Below are 19,377 nucleotides of genomic sequence, written 5' to 3' on the forward strand. Positions count from 1 at the left end.
CACTGAGGTATAGTACTGGTGGTTACGGGTCTGTCACTGTGTAACACTGGGGTACAGTACTGGATGGTACAGGTCTGTCATTGTATAACACTGGAGTACAGTACTGGTGGGTATGGGTCTGTTACTGTATAACATGGTAGCCATAATGTGGCGATGCCAGCGTTGGACTGGGGTGGGCACACATGATGAAGGAGCAGCACTCCGAAAGCTTGTGTATCCAAATAAACCTGTTGGACTTTAACCTAATTTTGTGAGACTTCTTACTGTATAACACGGGCACAGTAGTTGTGGGGACAGGTCTGTTACTGTGTAACATGGGTACAAATCTGGCGGGGATAGGTCTGTTACTGTATAACACTGGGAAACCATATTGGTGGGGACAGGTCTGTCACTGTATAATGTTGGGGTACTGTATTGGTGGGTACAGGGCTGTCACTGTCTCTCACTGGGATGCTGTGCTAGTGGGTACAGCACTGTTACTGTTGACTCTGTTCTCTGTGTGTCAGGCACGAAAGGGGGACTGGTATCTGCTGGATATGGTGATGATGATATCAGCAGAATGGAGGAGGCAGATGAGCTTGAGGAGGAAGACGAAAGCAGCAGTCCACTGGTAAGTGACAAGTGAGAGTAAATCCTCCCAAAAATATATCCCTTTTTTCCCTCAGATCCCAGGATCAGCAATGAGAAGGCCATGACATTGCTGTCTGCGCTTGTTCAATACAGCCTGTTGAATGTATTGAAAAAGGGAGATCCATCTGTTTGGGTTTATGTGAGACTGCCTGAGAAAGCTGATTCTCCTCTGGTGTATATGCACCAGGTGTCAGGGCCCATAGAACTGGACTGGGAAAGATGTTTCTGGAGACAGAGGTGAAAATCGGGAAATGTAAATATTTATCTTTATCCAATGAGGACATTACTCACACACTTTGCACGATTCTACTTTACTTTAAAGCTGCATTGAAGAGTTGTGCTTGAAATTCATGAACACTGTGAGGGGAGTTTCTACCAAAAGGAGAACTGATATTGGTGGTGCCTGAAGAGCTTAAACTAAATTTACAGACTGAAAAGAAACCTTTCACATTAGCAAGTGTGAACTTGGTTACTGTCACTCATTGCTCCTTTAGTACAGGAGTGTTGCTCAACAATATTTCTCAATTCTGTGATACACATGGACTACATGATAGAGTCAGACATAGAAGGGCTAGGAGGTGGAAGGGATGGAGTGTTAATCTGCTCAAGATATTTTATTCTACTCTGTAGCAGATCTCGTGAGTCAAGACACTGACCCCTGTGACACTGAGCCCAATGGATCCAATGTCTCCGATTCAATCCCCCACCCAGTCTGCTGACCTCCGGATGTGACTGTTAGAATGCGGCAGTTTAGTATCTGTCCTGCTGGGACAGAGACGGAGAACAACACTGCCGTGATTCTGCTCCCCAATCACTGTCCAAGCCCTTTTGAAATATAGACATTGAGTTTGCCTGTGATGCTTAATCTGCTTTCTGGACTTGTGTGTAAAATGACCAAGTCGGGTGAGATATTGTCCATGGAAGCTCTATCCTGACATAAAGTCTCTTCCTTCAGCATAGAATCTTCTCCTTTTGGTTGTAGTGAGTGTGATTTGTAGAACCAGTGTTACTGTCCTCTCCCAGTTTTTCATGGGTTTAGTGAATCTACCATTTCCAGGGATTCTGGCTGTTGTGTGTTCCAGAAGTTGTTTTGTATCAGGCATGTGGGGTGTACCTTGAGTCCATTAGATAGCTGTCTGTCCAAAATTGGATTTTGTGTCTCAAGCAAGAGCACATCACTCTGCATCGCGCTTCAGTCTGATAGCTGGCCTGCAGCCTCAAGTCATCCCTTTAACCTTGTAAATTCTTGTCTTTATAGGAAGGTGAAGATTCAGAAACAGAGCTGCTGGAGGCAGATGGTATAAAGGTACCGTTGTAATTTCACACATGAGTGACACATTAGTTGGGGACAGAGGGAGCAAGGGCCCCCTGCCCAGGTTCCCATTCCTCTTCCAATGGGGGAGATGTCAGGCAGAGATATTTGTATATGTTGTGCATCAGCAGAACACCTGAGCAGTAACCTGATGTAAATGGTGTATCATGCGAACAATCATGGACAGGGTAATGGCAGGGTTTTACCCAGCACGTCCCACAGAATTATAATGTTTTGTGCCACTGAATCCGTAAAACAAAAGTGATTATGTGGGAGTCCTCCCCTGAACCATTAGGATCTGGTGTGCTGTATTGAACAGACCCACCGATGGGTATTTATACATCATCATCGATTTCTAGGCAGCTTGTAATTTTAGCCATTTTGAGGAGTCAATGTTGCACGTGTGTGTATGGGACGATGCATTCCCTCTTGCATTATTAAAAGTGCAGTTTCTTCAATTTCTCTGCAATTCCTGTTTACACTTCAATCCCACACTTCTGATCTTTCGAACCCTCTGCAAGTAGGGAGATAAAGCATGGGACCCCAACAAATAGCAGAACAGAGCCCAGAAAAAATACTGTGCGGTTCAACATTTATTTTGGTGCTTAAATTATTTATTGAATTCTTTCCTACTGTTGCAGTACACACACGGCTGTCGTGCTGCAGTGAATAGGCATTCTGGTCCAGAGCACTAAAGGCACTCTCTTCTTGCTGGAAAGTTCACTAAGCAACAAAATTTCCACAGTGTTTGACACCCTGGAGATCTTTCTGAAGTAATAAGTTTGAGTGAAGACATGACTGATTAAAAACGAAGCCATGACTCATGTTCCATAAATTAATCACCTTGAACCAGCAGCTATGGATTATGTATTTATATTTGGCTGCTTGTTGTTCACTCGCTGGTCAGTCTGACAAGGCTAATCAGAGGGTGTCACGGGCAAACATTAGAAAGAAGAGACCATATTTCAAGGGTTAGTTTTACGTTGGAGATTAGTTTTAGCCTGAAAATGAGTAAAGATTGTTACGACTGTAAATACAGCTAGTTCCATGTCCTGTCATTTACTTGTTAAATGTTTCATTAAACTGACCGATAATTTACAGGCTGGGCCATTTAGCAAACTTAAGATTTGAACTAGGGTGAGCACATAGGAATGTGCTGTGACCAAACGTTTTAAGATTATGGCCCTGAAGGGAATACATTGTTAGGTTTGGCTGCAAGATGCTTACACAGTTGTTAGTTCTTAAAAGAATGAAAGGACTCAGATCAATCTTACAAAAGGAAAACTGCAAGCTCTTCCTGGTTCCAACCCTTCAACATAAATTAAAATTCTATTAATTGAGAGTGAAACATATGTTTTAATGGAGAGCAGAACCATACAGGCTGGCCGCTCTGTGCCGGTGCGGGCTGGCCACTCTGTGCCGGTGCGGGCTGGCCGCTCTGTGCCGGTGCGGGCTGGCCACTCTGTGCCGGTGCGGGCTGGCCACTCTGTGCCGGTGCGGGCTGGCCGCTCTGTGCCGGTGCGGGCTGGCCACTCTGTGCCGGTGCGGGCTGGCCGCTCTGTGCCGGTGCGGGCTGGCCACTCTGTGCCGGTGCGGGCTGGCCACTCTGTGCCGGTGCGGGCTGACCGCTCTGTGCCGGTGCGGGCTGGCCACTCTGTGCCGGTGCGGGCTGACCGCTCTGTGCCGGTGCGGGCTGGCCACTCTGCGCCGGTGCGGGCTGGCCCCTCTGCGCCGGTGCGGGCTGGCCCCTCTGCGCCGGTGCGGGCTGGCCCCTCTGCGCCAGTGCGGGCTGGCCCCTCTGTGCCGGTGCGGGCTGGCCCCTCTGTGCCGGTGCGGGCTGGCCCCTCTGTGCCGGTGCGGGCTGGCCCCTCTGTGCCGGTGCGGGCTGGCCACTGTGCGCCGGTGCGGGCTGGCCACTCTGTGCCGGTGCGGGCTGGCCACTCTGTGCCGGTGCGGGCTGGCCACTCTGTGCCGGTGCGGGCTGGCCACTGTGCGCCGGTGCGGGCTGGCCACTCTGTGCCGGTGCGGGCTGGCCCCTCTGTGCCGGTGCGGGCTGGCCCCTGTGCGCCGGTGCGGGCTGGCCCCTGTGCGCCGGTGCGGGCTGGCCCCTCTGTGCCGGTGCGGGCTGGCCCCTCTGTGCCGGTGCGGGCTGGCCCCTCTATGCCGGTGCGGGCTGGCCACTCTGTGCCGGTGCAGGCTGGCCCCTCTGTGCCGGTGCGGGCTGGCCCCTCTGTGCCGGTGCGGGCTGGCCCCTCTGTGCCGGTGCGGGCTGGCCCCTCTGTGCCGGTGCGGGCTGGCCCCTCTGTGCCGGTGCGGGCTGGCCCCTCTGTGCCGGTGCGGGCTGGCCATTCTGTGCCGGTGCGGGCTGGCCCCTCTGTGCCGGTGCGGGCTGGCCCCTCTGTGCCGGTGCGGGCTGGCCACTCTGCCGGTGCAGGCTGGCCCCTCTGCGCCGGTGCGGGCTGGCCCCTCTGTGCCGGTGCGGGCTGGCCACTGTGCGCCGGTGGGGGCTGGCCACTCTGCGCCGGTGCGGGCTGGCCACTCTGTGCCGGTGCGGGCTGGCCACTCTGTGCCGGTGCGGGCTGGCCACTCTGTGCCAGTGCGGGCTGGCCCCTCTGCGCCGGTGCGGGCTGGCCACTCTGCGCCGGTGCGGTCTCGTTGTGGTGTCGAGGTCAGTACGGCACAGAAAGATGCTATTCCATCCATTGAGTGCATGCTGGCTTTCTGTCGAGCAATCCAATGTGTCCTGTTCCCCCATTCTGTATCTGTAGGACTGCATGATTGTTTTCTTCAATTCCCCATCTAATTTCCTGTTAAAATTGTCCATCATTTCTTGCCACCTTTGTAGACAATGAGTTCTAGGACACTATCACTCCGCTTTAGCTCAGTATCTGCCAATAGTTAACCCAACCCCTCTCCTCCAGTATTTTGGATGAGTATAATCATTCAGCAAACTCTTCCTGTGTTCCATGTGAATGCATCATTGAACTGTCCAAATTGTTGATGGAGCGGTTTCAATTTTCACTGTTTGAGCTTTCGGTCAACTTTCAAACAACCTTTCAAACCATTTTCAGCTGCTAAAAATCTATTCTTAAACTTTTGCTCCTGCTGTGGACTAGACAGTGATGTTAGCTGAAAGGGTACTGGATACAGTTTCCCTAAGTGCAATTGGACAAGTGTAAGGAAGAGAACATTTTGCAGGGATATGAGGGAAGGATAGTGGTGTAAGGCCAACTGGACTTTTCTTTGAAAGAGCCAGTGCAGACTACTTATAGTGTCAGCTGATAGTCGGAAATGGGCAGGATTTGAGAATTTCCAGCCACAGCAAGATTAATTCTCCAGCAACAGGCAAATATAACACACAGTTTCTTACAGTGCTGCAGTTTCCTGGCATAATTGATGGAAGAATTACACATTCATCTCCATTATGGCCAGGCTTCTTGTGCCGTTATATGCAGCCCATTTTCTTTCAATTTGCTCATTTAAATCAGTTTAATTCTTCTGGAATTCTTTATTTTCCTTCAAGTTAATTCCACTTGTTCTCAGAGTTGCATTTTATTTCATGGCACCTGTGCGGATATTGATTTGAGATCGCCACCCCGGACCTTTGTTGTTACCGCCACCCCGGAACTTGGTTCCAACGGCCAAGCCGGAAGTTGGTTCAGACCACCACCCCGGACCTTGGTTCCGAACGCCACCCCGGACCTTGGTTCTGACTGCTACCTGGGACCTTGGTTCCGACCGCCACCCCGGACCTTGGATGTTACCGTCACACTGGACCTTGGGTCCGTCCGCCACCCTGGACCTTGGGTCCGACCGCCACCCTGGTTCCGAACACCAGACCGGACCTTGGTTCCGAACGCCAGACCGGACCTTGGTTGCGACTGCCACCCCAGACCTTGGTTCCGACCGCCACCCCGGACCTTGGTTCCGACCGCCACCCCGGACCTTGGTTCCGACCGCCACCCCGGACCTTGGTTCCGACCGCCACCCCGGACCTTGGTTCCGACCGCCACCACGGACCTTGGTTCCGACCGCCACCCCGAACTTTGGTTCCGACCGCCACCCCGGACCTTGGTTCCGACCGCCACTCCAGACCTTATTTCCCACCGCTACACTGGACCTTTATTCGGACCGCCAGCCCGGACCTTGGTTCCGACTGCCACCCCGGACGTTGGTTCCGACCGCCACCCCGGACATTGGTTCCGACCGCCACCCCGGAATTTGGTTCCGACCGCCACCCGGAACTTGGTTCAGACCACCAACCCGGACCTTGGTTCCGCCCGCCACACCGGGCCTTGGGTCCGACTGCCATCCCGGGCCATGGGTCCGACCGCCACCCTGGACGTTGGTTCCGACCGCCACCCTGGACGTTGGTTCCGACCGCCACCCCGGACGTTGATTCCGACCGCCACCCCAGATGTTTGTTCCGACCGCCACCCCCACGTTGGTTCCGACTGCCACACTGGAACTTGGTTCCGACCGCCATGCCGGAACTTGGTTCAGACCACCACCCCGGATCTTGGTTCCGACCACTACACTGGAGCTTTATTCCGATCGCCAGCCTGGAGTTTGATTCCGAACGCTACCCCGGACCTTGGTTCCGGCCGCCACCCCGGACTTTGGTTCCGACCGCCACCCCGGACCTTGGTTCCGACCGCTACCCTGGATGTTGGTTCCGACCGCCACCCCGGACGTTGGTTCCAACCGCCAACCCGGAACTTGGTTCCGACCGCCAGGCCGGAACTTGGTTCAGACCACCACCCCGGACCTTGGTTCCGAACGCTACCTCGGACCTTGGTTCCGACCGCCACCCGGACCTTGGTTCCGACCGACACCCCGGAACTTGGTTCCGACCGCCACCCGGAACTTGGTTCAGACCACCACCCCGGACCTTTGTTGGTTAAAAAGAAAAAGGAGGCTTATGTTCGGATGAGACGTGAGCACTCGGGTAGTGCACTAGAAAGCTTTAGATTGGCTAAGAGGGAGTTGAAGAGCGAGCTTAGAAGGGCTAAAAGGGGACATGAGAAGACTTTGGCGGATAGGGTTAAAGAGAATCCTAAGGCGTTCTATAGGTATGTCAAGAACAGAAGGTTGGTTAGGGCAAGTTTAGGGCCAGTTATAGATGGCAGAGGGAAGTTATGTGTGGAACCGGAGGAGATTGGTGAAGCATTGAACCAATATTTCTCTTCGGTGTTCACGCAAGGGGACATGAATATAGCTGAGGAGGACACTGGGTTGCAAGGGAGTAGAATAGACAGTATTACAGTTGATAAGGAGGATGTGCAGGATATTCTGGAGGGTCTGAAAATAGATAAATCCCCTGGTCCGGATGGGATTTATCCAAGGATTCTCTGGGAGGCAAGAGAAGTGATTGCAGAGCCTCTGGCTCTGATCTTCAGGTCGTCGTTGGCCTCTGGTATAGTACCAGAAGATTGGAGGTTAGCGAATGTTGTCCCATTGTTTAAGAAGGGGAACAGAGACTTCCCCGGGAATTATAGACCGGTGAGTCTCACTTCTGTTGTCGGCAAGATGTTGGAAAAAATTATAAGGGATAGGATTTATAGTTATTTGGAGAGTAATGAATTGATAGGTGATAGTCAGCATGGTTTTGTGGCAGGTAGGTCGTGCCTTACTAACCTTATTGAGTTTTTTGAGAAAGTGACCAAGGAGGTGGATGGGGGCAGGGCAGTGGACGTGGTATATATGGATTTTAGTAAGGCGTTTGATAAGGTTCACCATGGTAGGCTTCTGCAGAAAATGCAGATGTATGGGATTGGGGGTGATCTAGGAAATTGGATCAGGAATTGGCTAGCGGATAGGAAACAGAGGGTGGTGGTTGATAGTAAATATTCATCATGGAGTGCGGTTACAAGTGGTGTACCTCAGGGATCTGTTTTGGGGCCACTGCTGTTTGTAATATTTATTAATGATCTGGATGAGGGTATAGTTGGGTGGATTAGCAAATTTGCTGATGACACCAAAGTCGGTGGTGTGGTAGACAGTGAGGAAGGGTGTCGTAGTTTGCAGGAAGACTTAGACAGGTTGCAAAGTTGGGCCGAGAGGTGGCGGATGGAGTTTAATGCGGAGAAGTGTGAGGTAATTCACTTTGGTAGGAATAACAGATGTGTTGAGTATAGGGCTAACGGGAGGACTTTGAATAGTGTGGAGGAGCAGAGGGATCTAGGTATATGTGTGCATAGATCCCTGAAAGTTGGGAATCAAGTAGATAAGGTTGTTAAGAAGGCATATGGTGTCTTGGCGTTTATTGGTAGGGGGATTGAATTTAGGAGTCGTAGCGTTATGTTGCAACTGTACACAACTCTGGTGCGGCCGCACTTGGAGTACTGTGTGCAGTTCTGGTCCCCACATTACAGGAAGGATGTGGAGGCTTTGGAGAGGGTGCAGAGGAGGTTTACCAGGATGTTGCCTGGTATGGAGGGGAGATCCTATGAGGAGAGGCTGAGGGATTTGGGATTGTTTTCGCTGGAAAGGCGGCGGCTAAGAGGGGATCTTATTGAAACATATAAGATGATTAGAGGTTTAGATAGGGTGGATAGTGATAGCCTTTTTCCTCTGATGGAGAAATCCAGCACGAGGGGGCATGGCTTTAAATTGAGGGGGGGTAGTTATAGAACCGATGTCAGGGGTAGGTTCTTTACCCAGAGGGTGGTGAGGGATTGGAATGCCCTGCCAGCATCAGTAGTAAATGCGCCTAGTTTGGGGGCGTTTAAGAGATCCGTAGATAGGTTCATGGACGAAAAGAAATTGGTTTAGGTTGGAGGGTCACAGTTTTTTTTTAACTGGTCGGTGCAACATCGTGGGCCGAAGGGCCTGTTCTGCGCTGTAATGTTCTATGTTCTATGTTCTAATTGTACCTCTGACTGTGGGTCATACCCAGCCACTGATAGTCGCAGTCAGCACAATCTACCAGCATTGTACAGGCCAGAGAGCACACGGACACCCCTGTCTGAGGAACAGAATTCAACTCCTGCAACCCGTTTCTCAGTTCAGTTAGATGATGGCTGATCTGTCGTGTAAATCCATTTGCCTACCTGGGTTCTGCACCCTTACTACCTTTTCCCCAACAAAAATCTGTCAGTTTCAGTATTGAAATTTGCAACAGACCCCCAGCTTCAAAAGCCTTTTGGGGCGAGTGTTCCAAATTTCCACTTTCTTTTGTGTGAAGAAGTGACATTGCTGTTGAGTGGCCTCTGTCTAATTATAAGGTTATGCCACCAAGCTCTTTCTCAGCTCTTCCACCAGAAGAAATCGTTTCTCCCTATTTACCTTTTCAAATCCTTTAAAACTTCAGTTAGAACACATACTGGCTTAGACTATGTAACAAGTTCTCCCTTTTAGCCTCTTATCATTCCGATGAATCTGTGCTACACCCACTTTCAGATCAGTTTATACACCCGAAACTGCAGTACTCCAGGTGGGCTCTGACCAGAGCTCTGTGCTGCTGAAGCCTTATCTCTTCAATTCCATTATATTCCAACCCTCTTGAGCTTAAAGGCCAAAATTCCAATAAACTTTGTTATTATTTTTTGTACCTCTCCAATAGCCCCTTGCGATTTTTGGTTTACTTGTACCTCTGAACCTCTCTGCTCCTTCACAGTTTCTAGATTCTTACCATTTAGGAAATACTCTCTATCTTTCTTGGATCCTCCTACTTCCCCTCCCCATTGAATTCCATCTGCCTATTTGTTCAGCCCCATTGACAATCTTTAAAATATAGATTTGACCACAGAGGAAAGGATGTTGCCAGACGATACTACAGTCCGTGACCATGTAATTCTTAATAGACTCAGCTCATAGATATGGCCACAATCCTGGAACTCCCTCCCTAACAGCACTGTGGGTGTTCCTACATCACATGGATGGCAGTGGTTCAAGAAGGCAGCTCACCACCATCTTACCAAGGGCAATTGGGGATGGGCCATAAATGCTGGCTAGATCAATGATGTTCACATCTCATTAAGCATAGAATCTCTACAATGCAGAAGGAGGCCATTTGGCCCATCGAGTCTCCACCGACTCTCTGAAAGAATATCTTACCCAACCCCTACCCCCATCCCCATAACCGCTGCATTCACCATGGTTAATCCACCTAACCTACACAGGGATAGGGTTAAACAAGTACTTCACATCTGTTTTCACTTGGGAGAAGGAGAATCTGGGTACAGAATTCGGGGAGAGGGACTGTGAAATTCTTGACCAGTTTGACATAGGGATTGAGGAGCTATTGGAGGCCTTGACGGGCTTAAAAGTGGACAAATCCCTAGGTCTGGAGTTGTATCTCAGGCTGTTGTGAGGAAGGCAAGGGAGGAAATTACAGGGGCTCTGACCCAAATTGTTAATTCCTCTTTGGACACAGGGGAAGTGTAAGAGGATTGGAGGACAGTTAATCTGGTTCCAGAGATAAACTAGGGAATTACAGACCAGTGAGTCTCACATCAGTGACAGGGAAACTATTGGAGAAAATTCTGAAGGAGAAAATTAATCTCCACTTGGAGAGGCAAGGCTTGATCAGAGATAGTCAGCATGGCTTCGTCAGAGAGAGGTCATGCCTAACGAGTTTGATTGAATTTTTCGAGGAGGTGACTGGATGCATAGTTGAGGGTAGTGCAGTTGAAGTAGTTTATATGGATTTCAGCAAAACCTTTGACAAAGTTCCATCTGGTGGATTGATAAAGAAGGTAACAGCTCATGTGATCCAGGATAACTTGGCAAAATGGATCCAAAACTGGCTTAGTGGGTTAGCGGAGTTTCTGGATTAACAGTCTCACAATAATACCACTAGGCCATCACCTCCCTGTTTGTGTGACTGGAGGCCGGTGTCCATGGCGTACCACAGGGGTCACTGCTAGGTCCCTTATTGTTCATGATGTATATAAACAATGTAGATGAGAATGTGGGGGGGGAATGATAAGTAAATTTGTGGATAACACAAAGATTGGCAGGTAGTGAGGAAGAGGGTCTTGGGTTGCAGGAAGATACGGACAGTTTGGCCAGGTGGCTAGACCAGTGGCAGATGGAATTTAACCCTGAAAAGTGCAAGGTGATGCACTTTGGAAGGAGTAACAAGACAAGGGTGCACTCAATGAATGGCAGGATACTAGTAAGCTCAGAGGAATAGAGGGATCTGGGGGTGCTTGTCCAGAGTGTGATTTGGACAGGCTGCGTGAGTGGGCATATGCATGGTAGATGCAGAGTAATGAAGATAAATGTGAGGTTACCCACTTTGGTAGCAATAATAGGAAGGCAGATTATTATTTGAATGGGTCCAAATTGAGAGAGGTGAATACTCAGCGAGACCTTGATGGCCTCGTGCATCAGTTGCTGAAAGTAAGCGTGCAGGTACAGCAGACAGTAAAGAAGGCAAATGGTATGTTGGCCTTCATAGCGAGAGGATTTGAGTATAGGGATAGGGATGTTTTACTGCAATTGTATCGGGAGTTGGTGAGGCCACACCTGGAGCATTGTGTACAGTTTTGGTGTCCTTATCTGAGGAAGGATGTCCTTGCTATAGAGGGAGTACAGCGAAGGTTTACCAGGCTGATTCCTGGGATAGCAGGTCTGTTATATAAGGAGAGACTAAGTCGGTTAGGATTATATTCATTGGAGTTTAAAAGGGTGAGAGGGGATCTCATTGAAACTTATAAAATTTTAACAGGATTAGGCAGGGTAGATTCAAAAAGAATGTTCCCAATGATGGTGGTGTCCAGAACTAGGGACCATAGTTTGAGGATAAGGGGTAAACCTTTTCGAACTGAGGTGAGGAGAAATTTCTTCACCTGGCAAGTGGTGAATGTGTGGAATTCACTACTATAGAAAGTTGTTGAAGCCAAAATATTGTGTAATTTCAAGAAGAAATTATATAAAGCTCTTGGGATTAAAGGGATATGGGGGGGGAAGGCGGAATCAGAATATTGAATTTGGTGATCAGCCATGATCAAAATGAATGGCAGAGCAGGCTTGAAGGGCCAAATGGCCTCCTACTGCTTCTACTTTCTATGTTTCAACGTTTACCTGGCAGCAGGACAGGTTAAGGTAACTACCTTATGGAAAGGCTTACGGGATTCTTGTTTTTATCAGTTGCAGCATAGATTATAAGAGCAGGGAGGTAATGTTGGAGCTGTACAAAACCTTGGTTAGGCCACAGCTGCAGTATTGTGTGCAATTCTGGTCACCTCACTATAGGAAGGATGTGATTGCACGGGAGGGGGTGCAGAGCAGATTCACCAGGATGTTGCCTGGGATGGAGCATTTCAGCTATGAAGAGAGGCTGGATAGGCTTGGATTGTTTTCTCTAGAGCAGAGAAAGCTGACGGGGGACATGATTGAGGTGTATAAGATTATGAGGGATATGGACCGGGTGAATAGGAAGCAGCTGTTCCCCTTATTTGAAGGGCCAATAACCAGGGAGCATAATTTTAAGATGAGAGGCAGGAGGTTTCAAGGGAATTTGAGGACATTTGTTTTCACCCAGAGGGTGCTGGGAGTCTTAGATGCACTGCCTGGGAGGGTAGTAGAGATGGGAAACCTAACAACCTTTGAAAAGAGCTCTTAAAATGTTATTAATATTCAAGGCTATGAGCCAAGTGCTGGAAAGTGGGATTAATGTAGTTTTGTCAGTGCAGACTCAATGGGCCGAAGGGCCTCTTCTGTACTGTGTGACTCTCTGACTCTATGTGTGCTCTCATCTGTTTCTAATCTCTTGCACACCCTGATTTTAATTGTTCCATCATTGGCGGCTGTGACTCAAGTTACCTAGGCTGAAGCTCTGGAACTCCCTCCCTAAATCTCTCCGTCTCTTTTCCTTTCATTAAGAAACTCCTAAAACCTCCCTTTCTCTCCGAATAGCTCATTATGTGGATGCGTGTCAAACCTTGTTAGATAATGCTCCTGTGAAGTGCTTTGAATTATTTGGTTCAATGTGCTATGTACCATTCTAATAATTTTCCCTGAGCACTTCCATTGATTAATTATAAAAATATTGGGAAATTTGGAAAGAGGTTGTTTGACCAAGTGAGTGGTTGAGTATGAGCGGTCATGTGACTATGTTGAACCTGGCTTGGCCGCCATTCCTGTAGCTTGCAATGTGACCCTGCTGCTAACAGTCTGAATGCAGATATTTGAAGATAAACTGGGTGAGTAAATGCAGCTGCAATCACAAATGCAAACACGAATTCATTTTCTTTTCCGAATGTTGCAAGAACAACTCAAGGAAATGTTAAAATCTCCTTTGTCCCCACCTAAGAGGCATGTGCTTTAACTTCAGATTTAGCACCTCCAACCTGGAGGGAAGCTGTGTTAGTCAGAAACTACCTGCAGTTTCTTGTGATTGCAAAAGATGGCAGTGCTGGCTGTGGTTTGGTGAAAAAGAATTGTCCCATACGTAACCCTTCAGGGTGGTTAGATTCTCAATTCTTTACTGCAGTTAGGTAATGCACCTCCACCTTTCCCTGATCGTGGTCAGCATTGTCACTCTGCTATTAGAATCTATTCTGTCTTTCTCTCCCACTGAACAGTTTGAGTTCCAATTTCTTATCTAAGTGTGCTTCCGATGTCTGAACAGGTTTTTCCTGGCACATTGGCTAGTCATGAGTTTTAAACAGTTTGCAGGTTATTCCTATCAAAAGTGTTCGTGAAACTTGATGCATGACCAAAAAATAAAATTCTTATTTATTTTGTACAGTTGTGTTGGCCTTGTAAGATATCGGCTCTGAAACTGACTCACTAAGATCGGCACAGTGGTTAGCACTGCTGCCTCACAGCGCCAGGGACCTGGGTTCGATTCCTGGCTTGGGTCACTGCCTGAGTGGAGTTTGCACGTTCTCCCCGTATCTGCATGGGTCTCCTCCGGTTTCCTCCCACAGTTTGAAAGACGTGCTGGTTAGGTGCATTGGCCGTGCTAAATTCTCCCTCATTGTACCTAAACAGGCACCGGAGTGTGGCAACTAGGGGATTTTCACAGTAACTTCATTGCAGTGTTAATGTAAGCCTGCTTGTGATACTAATAAATAAACTTTAAAACTTGTTTGGAGTCAGTGAGAGCAAACACCCAACATTTGGGTTTGGTGATCTCTGGTACTGGGACAGTCTTTGTAGTTATTTTGTTAGCTAATAATATAATGTGAAGTTTGAAAACCCTGCATTTGGCCGCTCTCAGTAATTTGTCACCACCCTTTAGTATGTATGCCGTGATCTTCTGTAGCAAAAGTACCACAAACCCTATCTCAGTGAAAACTGGGGTCACGTTAGACTGTGTCATTTCACCATTTCCCTAATTGCAGTCCTGCACCTCAACTCCAGCAAGTTATGTCGAGATCACCTGATGGTAAACTGTTCAACCTACACTGCCTTCAATCCAAAACTGCTCCATGTTCAGTGGTTGAGCTTCAGTATGGAGATGTTTCCTGTATGTGCACTCATTCAGAAACTGAGCCCCAGGTCATTGTCGACTCTTGTCTCTGAAACACATGAGGAAATTCGCATTTCACCAAACACTCAGAAAACTTTTTAAATAGTTATGGAAAGGGATAGATCTGGTCCACAAGTTAAAGTTCTAAATTGGGGCAAGGCCAATTTTAATGGTATTAGATAGGAATTTTCAAAAGTTGATTGGGGGAGGCTGTTGGGATGGAGCATTTCAGCTATGAAGAGAGGCTGGATAGGCTTGGATTGTTTTCTCTAGAGCAGAGAAAGCTGACGGGGGACATGATTGAGGTGTATAAGATTATGAGGGATATGGACCGGGTGAATAGGAAGCAGCTGTTCCCCTTATTTGAAGGGCCAATAACCAGGGAGCATAATTTTAAGATGAGAGGCAGGAGGTTTCAAGGGAATTTGAGGACATTTGTTTTCACCCAGAGGGTGAGGCTGGTAAGTGGTAGGCTTTCAAAAGTGAGATAATGAGAGTTCAGGGCCAGCATGTTCCTGTTAGTGTGAAGGGCAAGGCTGACAGGAGTAGGGAACACTGGATGACTAGAGATATTGAGGCTCTGGTCAATAAAAAGAAGGAAGCATATGTCAGGTATAGGCAGCTGGGGTCAAGTGAATCCCTTGGTGTATAGGGGGTGTAGTAGTACATTTGAAAGGGAAATCAGGAGGGCAAAAAGGGGACATGAGATAGCTTTGGCAGATCAGGTAAAGGAGAATCCAAAGAAATTCTACAAATATATTAAGGGCAAAAGAGTAACTAGGGAGAGAATAAGGTCCCTTAAAAATCAACGAGGTCGCCTAAGTGTAGAGCCACAGAAGATGTCTGAGTCATAAAGGTAGATAAATCCCCGGGACCTGATCAAGTGTATTCCAGGACATTGTGGGAAGCTAGGGAAGAAATTGTGGAGCCCATAGCGGAGATATTTGTATCATCGACGGCCACAGGTGAAGTGCTGGAAGACTGGAGGGAGGCAAATGCTGTGCTGTTATTTAAGAAAGGTGGCAGGGAAAAGCCAGGGAATTGCAGACCGGTGAGCCTAATGTCAATGGTGGGTAAGTTGTTGGAGGGAATTCTGAGAGACAGGATCTACATGCATTTGGAAAGGCAAGGACTGATTAGGGATAGTCAGCACGGCTTTGTGTGTGGAAAACCATGTCTTACAAATTTGATAGTTTTTTGAAGGGGTGACCAAGAAAATAGATGAGGGCAGTGCAGTAGATTTTGTCTACATGGACTTTAGCAAGGCTTTTGACAAGGTGCCACATGACAGACTGCTCAGTAAGGTTAGATCACATGGGATCCAGGGAGAACTAGCCAATTGGATGCAAAATTGGCTTGGCGGTAGGAGACAGAGGGTGCTGGTAGGGGGTTGTTTTTCAGACTGGAGGCCTGTGACCAGCATATGCCTCAGGGATTGGTGCTGGGTCCACTGTTGTTTATCATTTTTATATAAACAATTTGGATGAGAATATAGGCTGTCTGGTTACTAAGATGACAGCATAATTAGTGGTGTAGTGGACAGTGAAGAAGGTTTTCTAAGACTACAATGGGATCTTGATAACTGGGCCAGTGGATCAAGGAATGGCAGATGGAGTTTAATTCGGATAAATACGAGGTGTTGCATTTTGGTAAGACCAACCAGGGCAGGACTTACACAGTTAATGGTAGGGCCTTGAGGAGTTTTGTCGAACAGAGAGACCTAAGGGTGCAAGTACATACTTTCTTGAAAGTGTTGTCACAGGTAGACAGGGTGGTGAAGAAGGTGTTTGGCACACTTGCCTTCATTGGTCAGAGCATTGAGTACAGGAGTTGGGAAATTATGTTACAACTGTACAAGACGTTGGTACGGCCACATTTGGAGTATTACATACAATTCTGGTTGCCCTGCTATAAGAAAGATGTTATTAAACCGGAAAGGGGGCAAAAAGGATTTGCAAGGATGTTACTGGGACTGGAAGGTTTGAATTATAAGGAGAAGCTGGATAGGCTGGGACTTTTTTCTCTGGAATGTAGGAGGATGAGGGGTGACCTCATTGAGGTTTATAAAATCATGAGGGACATAGATAAGGTGAATAGCCAAAGCCCAGGGTAGGGGAGTCTGAAACTAGAAGTCATAGGTTTAAGGTGAGAGAGGAAAGATTTAAAAGGGAACTGAGGGGCAACTTTTTCACACAGAGGGTGGTGTGTATATGGAATGAGCTGCCAGAGGAGGTGATAGAGGCAGGTACAATTACAACATTTAAAAGACATTTGGAGAGGTACATGGACAGGAAAGGATTAGAGACATATGGGCCAAATGTAGGCAAATGGGACTAGTTCAGTTTAGGAAACCTGACCGACATGGACGGGTTGGGCCAAAGGGCCTGTTTCCATACTGTAAACCTCTATGACTCTTAAGATTCTCTTCTGACCAGCTCCCACAGCAAAACACTCCCACAGCAAAACCCCCCCGCCCCACCTCTCCATCGATTAAGATCAACAACAAGATCTTGGAAATTGTGGACCATTTTGCATATCTTCAGAGCCTGCTCTCGACAAACATAGACACAAATGACAAAATTCACCATTACCTCCCTTGTGCCAGCTCAGCATTCAGTCAACTGAGGAGAAGAGTATTTGAGGCCAGGATCTCAAACTCAGGACATGGGCAGCAGTGATCGCCATCCTCCTATATGCTTCAGAGACTTGGGCAATTTACAGCAGCACCTCAAAGCACTGGAGAATTACCGTCAGATGGACCTATGTAAGTTCCGCCAGTGTCATTAAAGGCAGTTCAACAGTAGAGTCCTCTTCCAAGCTGAGAATTGAGATGCTAATCACTCAGAATCAGCTCCATTGAGTGGTAAATTTAGTTTGTGTGCCTTACCAGATGAGCAAAGCAACTGTCCTACTTGAACTCAGATGCAGCAAGAGCATAGAGGAAACACTTTGAGGATGTCCTTAAAGTATCCCTGAAGAGGTCAAACATCCCCATCTGCTCATAGGAGACCCTGGCTTGTGACTGGCCAAAATGAAGTAGATTTATTTGGGAAGACACGGAACATGTGGAGGACTTTGTTAGGTAAGTGTAGAGATGAAATCGAATTGTTGGAGGGAGCACACAGACCTCCAAAGAATCCATCTACCCAACCCTTGAAGCGTCACCTGCCCCAAAAGTGGCAATGACTGCTGCTGCACCTCGGATAGGGGATTAAATGATGTTACGGACAAAAACACTAATTATCGTACAACAATCTCCTTTATTGTACCTTACCAGGTTACCATAAGAGTATCAGAACTCCACTGTAAAGGGTATCAAAAGCCTTTTTACACAAAGTCAAAACTCTTCTACAAAGGTTGTCAAACTCAGACCGAAATACTACCTGTTAAGAGGTGAGATAATCAGTCTCTCTCTAGGCAGGTTCCGATGTCCTGCCTGAGTCCCAGATTCGGTGCTGCTTCTTCACGATGGCTGTTCCTGAAGGTCGCTACATCGCAGATCCCACATTGGAGTTATCAACCATTTGAGAGTCGGAATGGAAGCAAGTCATGCTTGATTCTGAAGTTTCACATGGCTCTTCCCTTTGGAAATCACCATTAAATGGGAGGGAAGGAATATCACAGAGCATACTGCTTGATAGCGCACTACATCTCCCAACAGTAATAAAAGCAAAATACTGTGGATGCTGGAGGTCTCAAATAAAAAAACAGAAAATGCTGGAAGAACTCAGCAGGTCTGGCAGCATCTCCAAAGAGAGAAGCAGTTTAACAATATGAGTTGGATATGACTCTTCAGAACTGAAAGATAGGAATGTTATGGAATGTTTTGATTTGATGTGGTTGAAAAAGGAGGAGTGGCAAGTGGAATAAAAGAGAAGGTCAGGGATAAATTGGAGAATCTAAAGAATCATAGTGTCCCTACAGTGCTGAAGGAGGCCATTCAGCCCATCGAGCCTGCACTGACAACAATCCCACCCAGGCCCTATTCCCGTAACCTCACACATTTACCCTGCTAATCCCCTGACATTAAGGGGCAACTTAGCATGGCCAATCCACCTAACCAGCACATCTTTGGACTGCGGGAGGAAACCGGAGCACCCGGAGGAAACCCATGCAGACACGGGAGAACGTGCAAACTCCACATGGTCACCCAAAGCTGGAATTGAACCCATGTCCCTGGCGCTGTGAGGCAGCAGTGCTAACCACTGTGCCGCCCAATGAATGAGGGAGGTAAATTGACAAAGATGTCATGGGACACAGGCAAAGGGAGTAGTAATGATTGTATTAAAAACACAAAACCTGGTAGATGGGAGGCCTTGTGGTGCCATCGTAGCACCCCTACCACTGGACCAGAAGCTCCGTGTTTGAGTCCAACGCCAAACTTGTTGCCCATGAAAGATGTGTTCATAATACAGTTCAACAGGCTGATAGGCAGCTCGGGAATCCTCCTCCCACTATTCCCCAAAGGGAAAAACAGTGTGGGTGTGAAGGTAGAGCCATAGAATCCCTACAGTGCAGAAAGAGGCCATTCAGCCCATCGAGTTTCTTCCTCCAACTTTTATTAATCCTCTTCTCCTTTAAAAGTGCCAATTGGCCTTGAATCAATGCTCTTTTCTCAATCTCTTTCCACTCATCCTGCCGGAGGGACAAGCTATTTGAATTTCTAACCTCATTTCTGGCTATGAATTAAATACTGCGTTCAGCCAGGAGAAGTAGCTTTTTTATTTTGCCCTCATTCATACCTTTCATTGCTTTGAAAGCTTCTCCTCTCAGACTTGGCCCAGTGCAGTTTGGTTGCTTGAGCCTTTCTTCATAACTCAGTCCCTAAGGCCACCAACACCTTGATTAGTTTTCTCTGAGGCCTTTCTAATACATTCATAACCTTCTTGAGGTAGAGTAACCAAGACCTCACACCATACCCAATATGAAACCTTATCATTGAACCATACAGTGCCAGTATGAACTGTTTGGACATACAATTGAATGTCTTCCAATGCTGGCCTGTTGG

At 47.8% G+C, this 19,377-nt stretch overlaps 1 protein-coding gene across 1 annotated transcript in view; it reads left to right on the forward strand.

Annotated features, from left to right (window-relative positions):
• sap30bp (SAP30 binding protein) overlaps positions 1-19,377 on the forward strand; it is a 99,948-nt gene that overhangs the window by 1,126 nt on the left and 79,445 nt on the right. Inside the window, exons 2-3 of the mRNA XM_078225274.1 lie at positions 507-610; positions 1,889-1,936. Of these exons, the coding sequence (XP_078081400.1) occupies positions 507-610; positions 1,889-1,936 (152 nt within the window). The remainder of the gene's footprint in view (positions 1-506; positions 611-1,888; positions 1,937-19,377) is intronic.

The sequence above is a fragment of the Mustelus asterias genome, chromosome 12 (assembly GCF_964213995.1).
Source record: "Mustelus asterias chromosome 12, sMusAst1.hap1.1, whole genome shotgun sequence".
Classification (NCBI taxonomy): domain Eukaryota; kingdom Metazoa; phylum Chordata; class Chondrichthyes; order Carcharhiniformes; family Triakidae; genus Mustelus; species Mustelus asterias.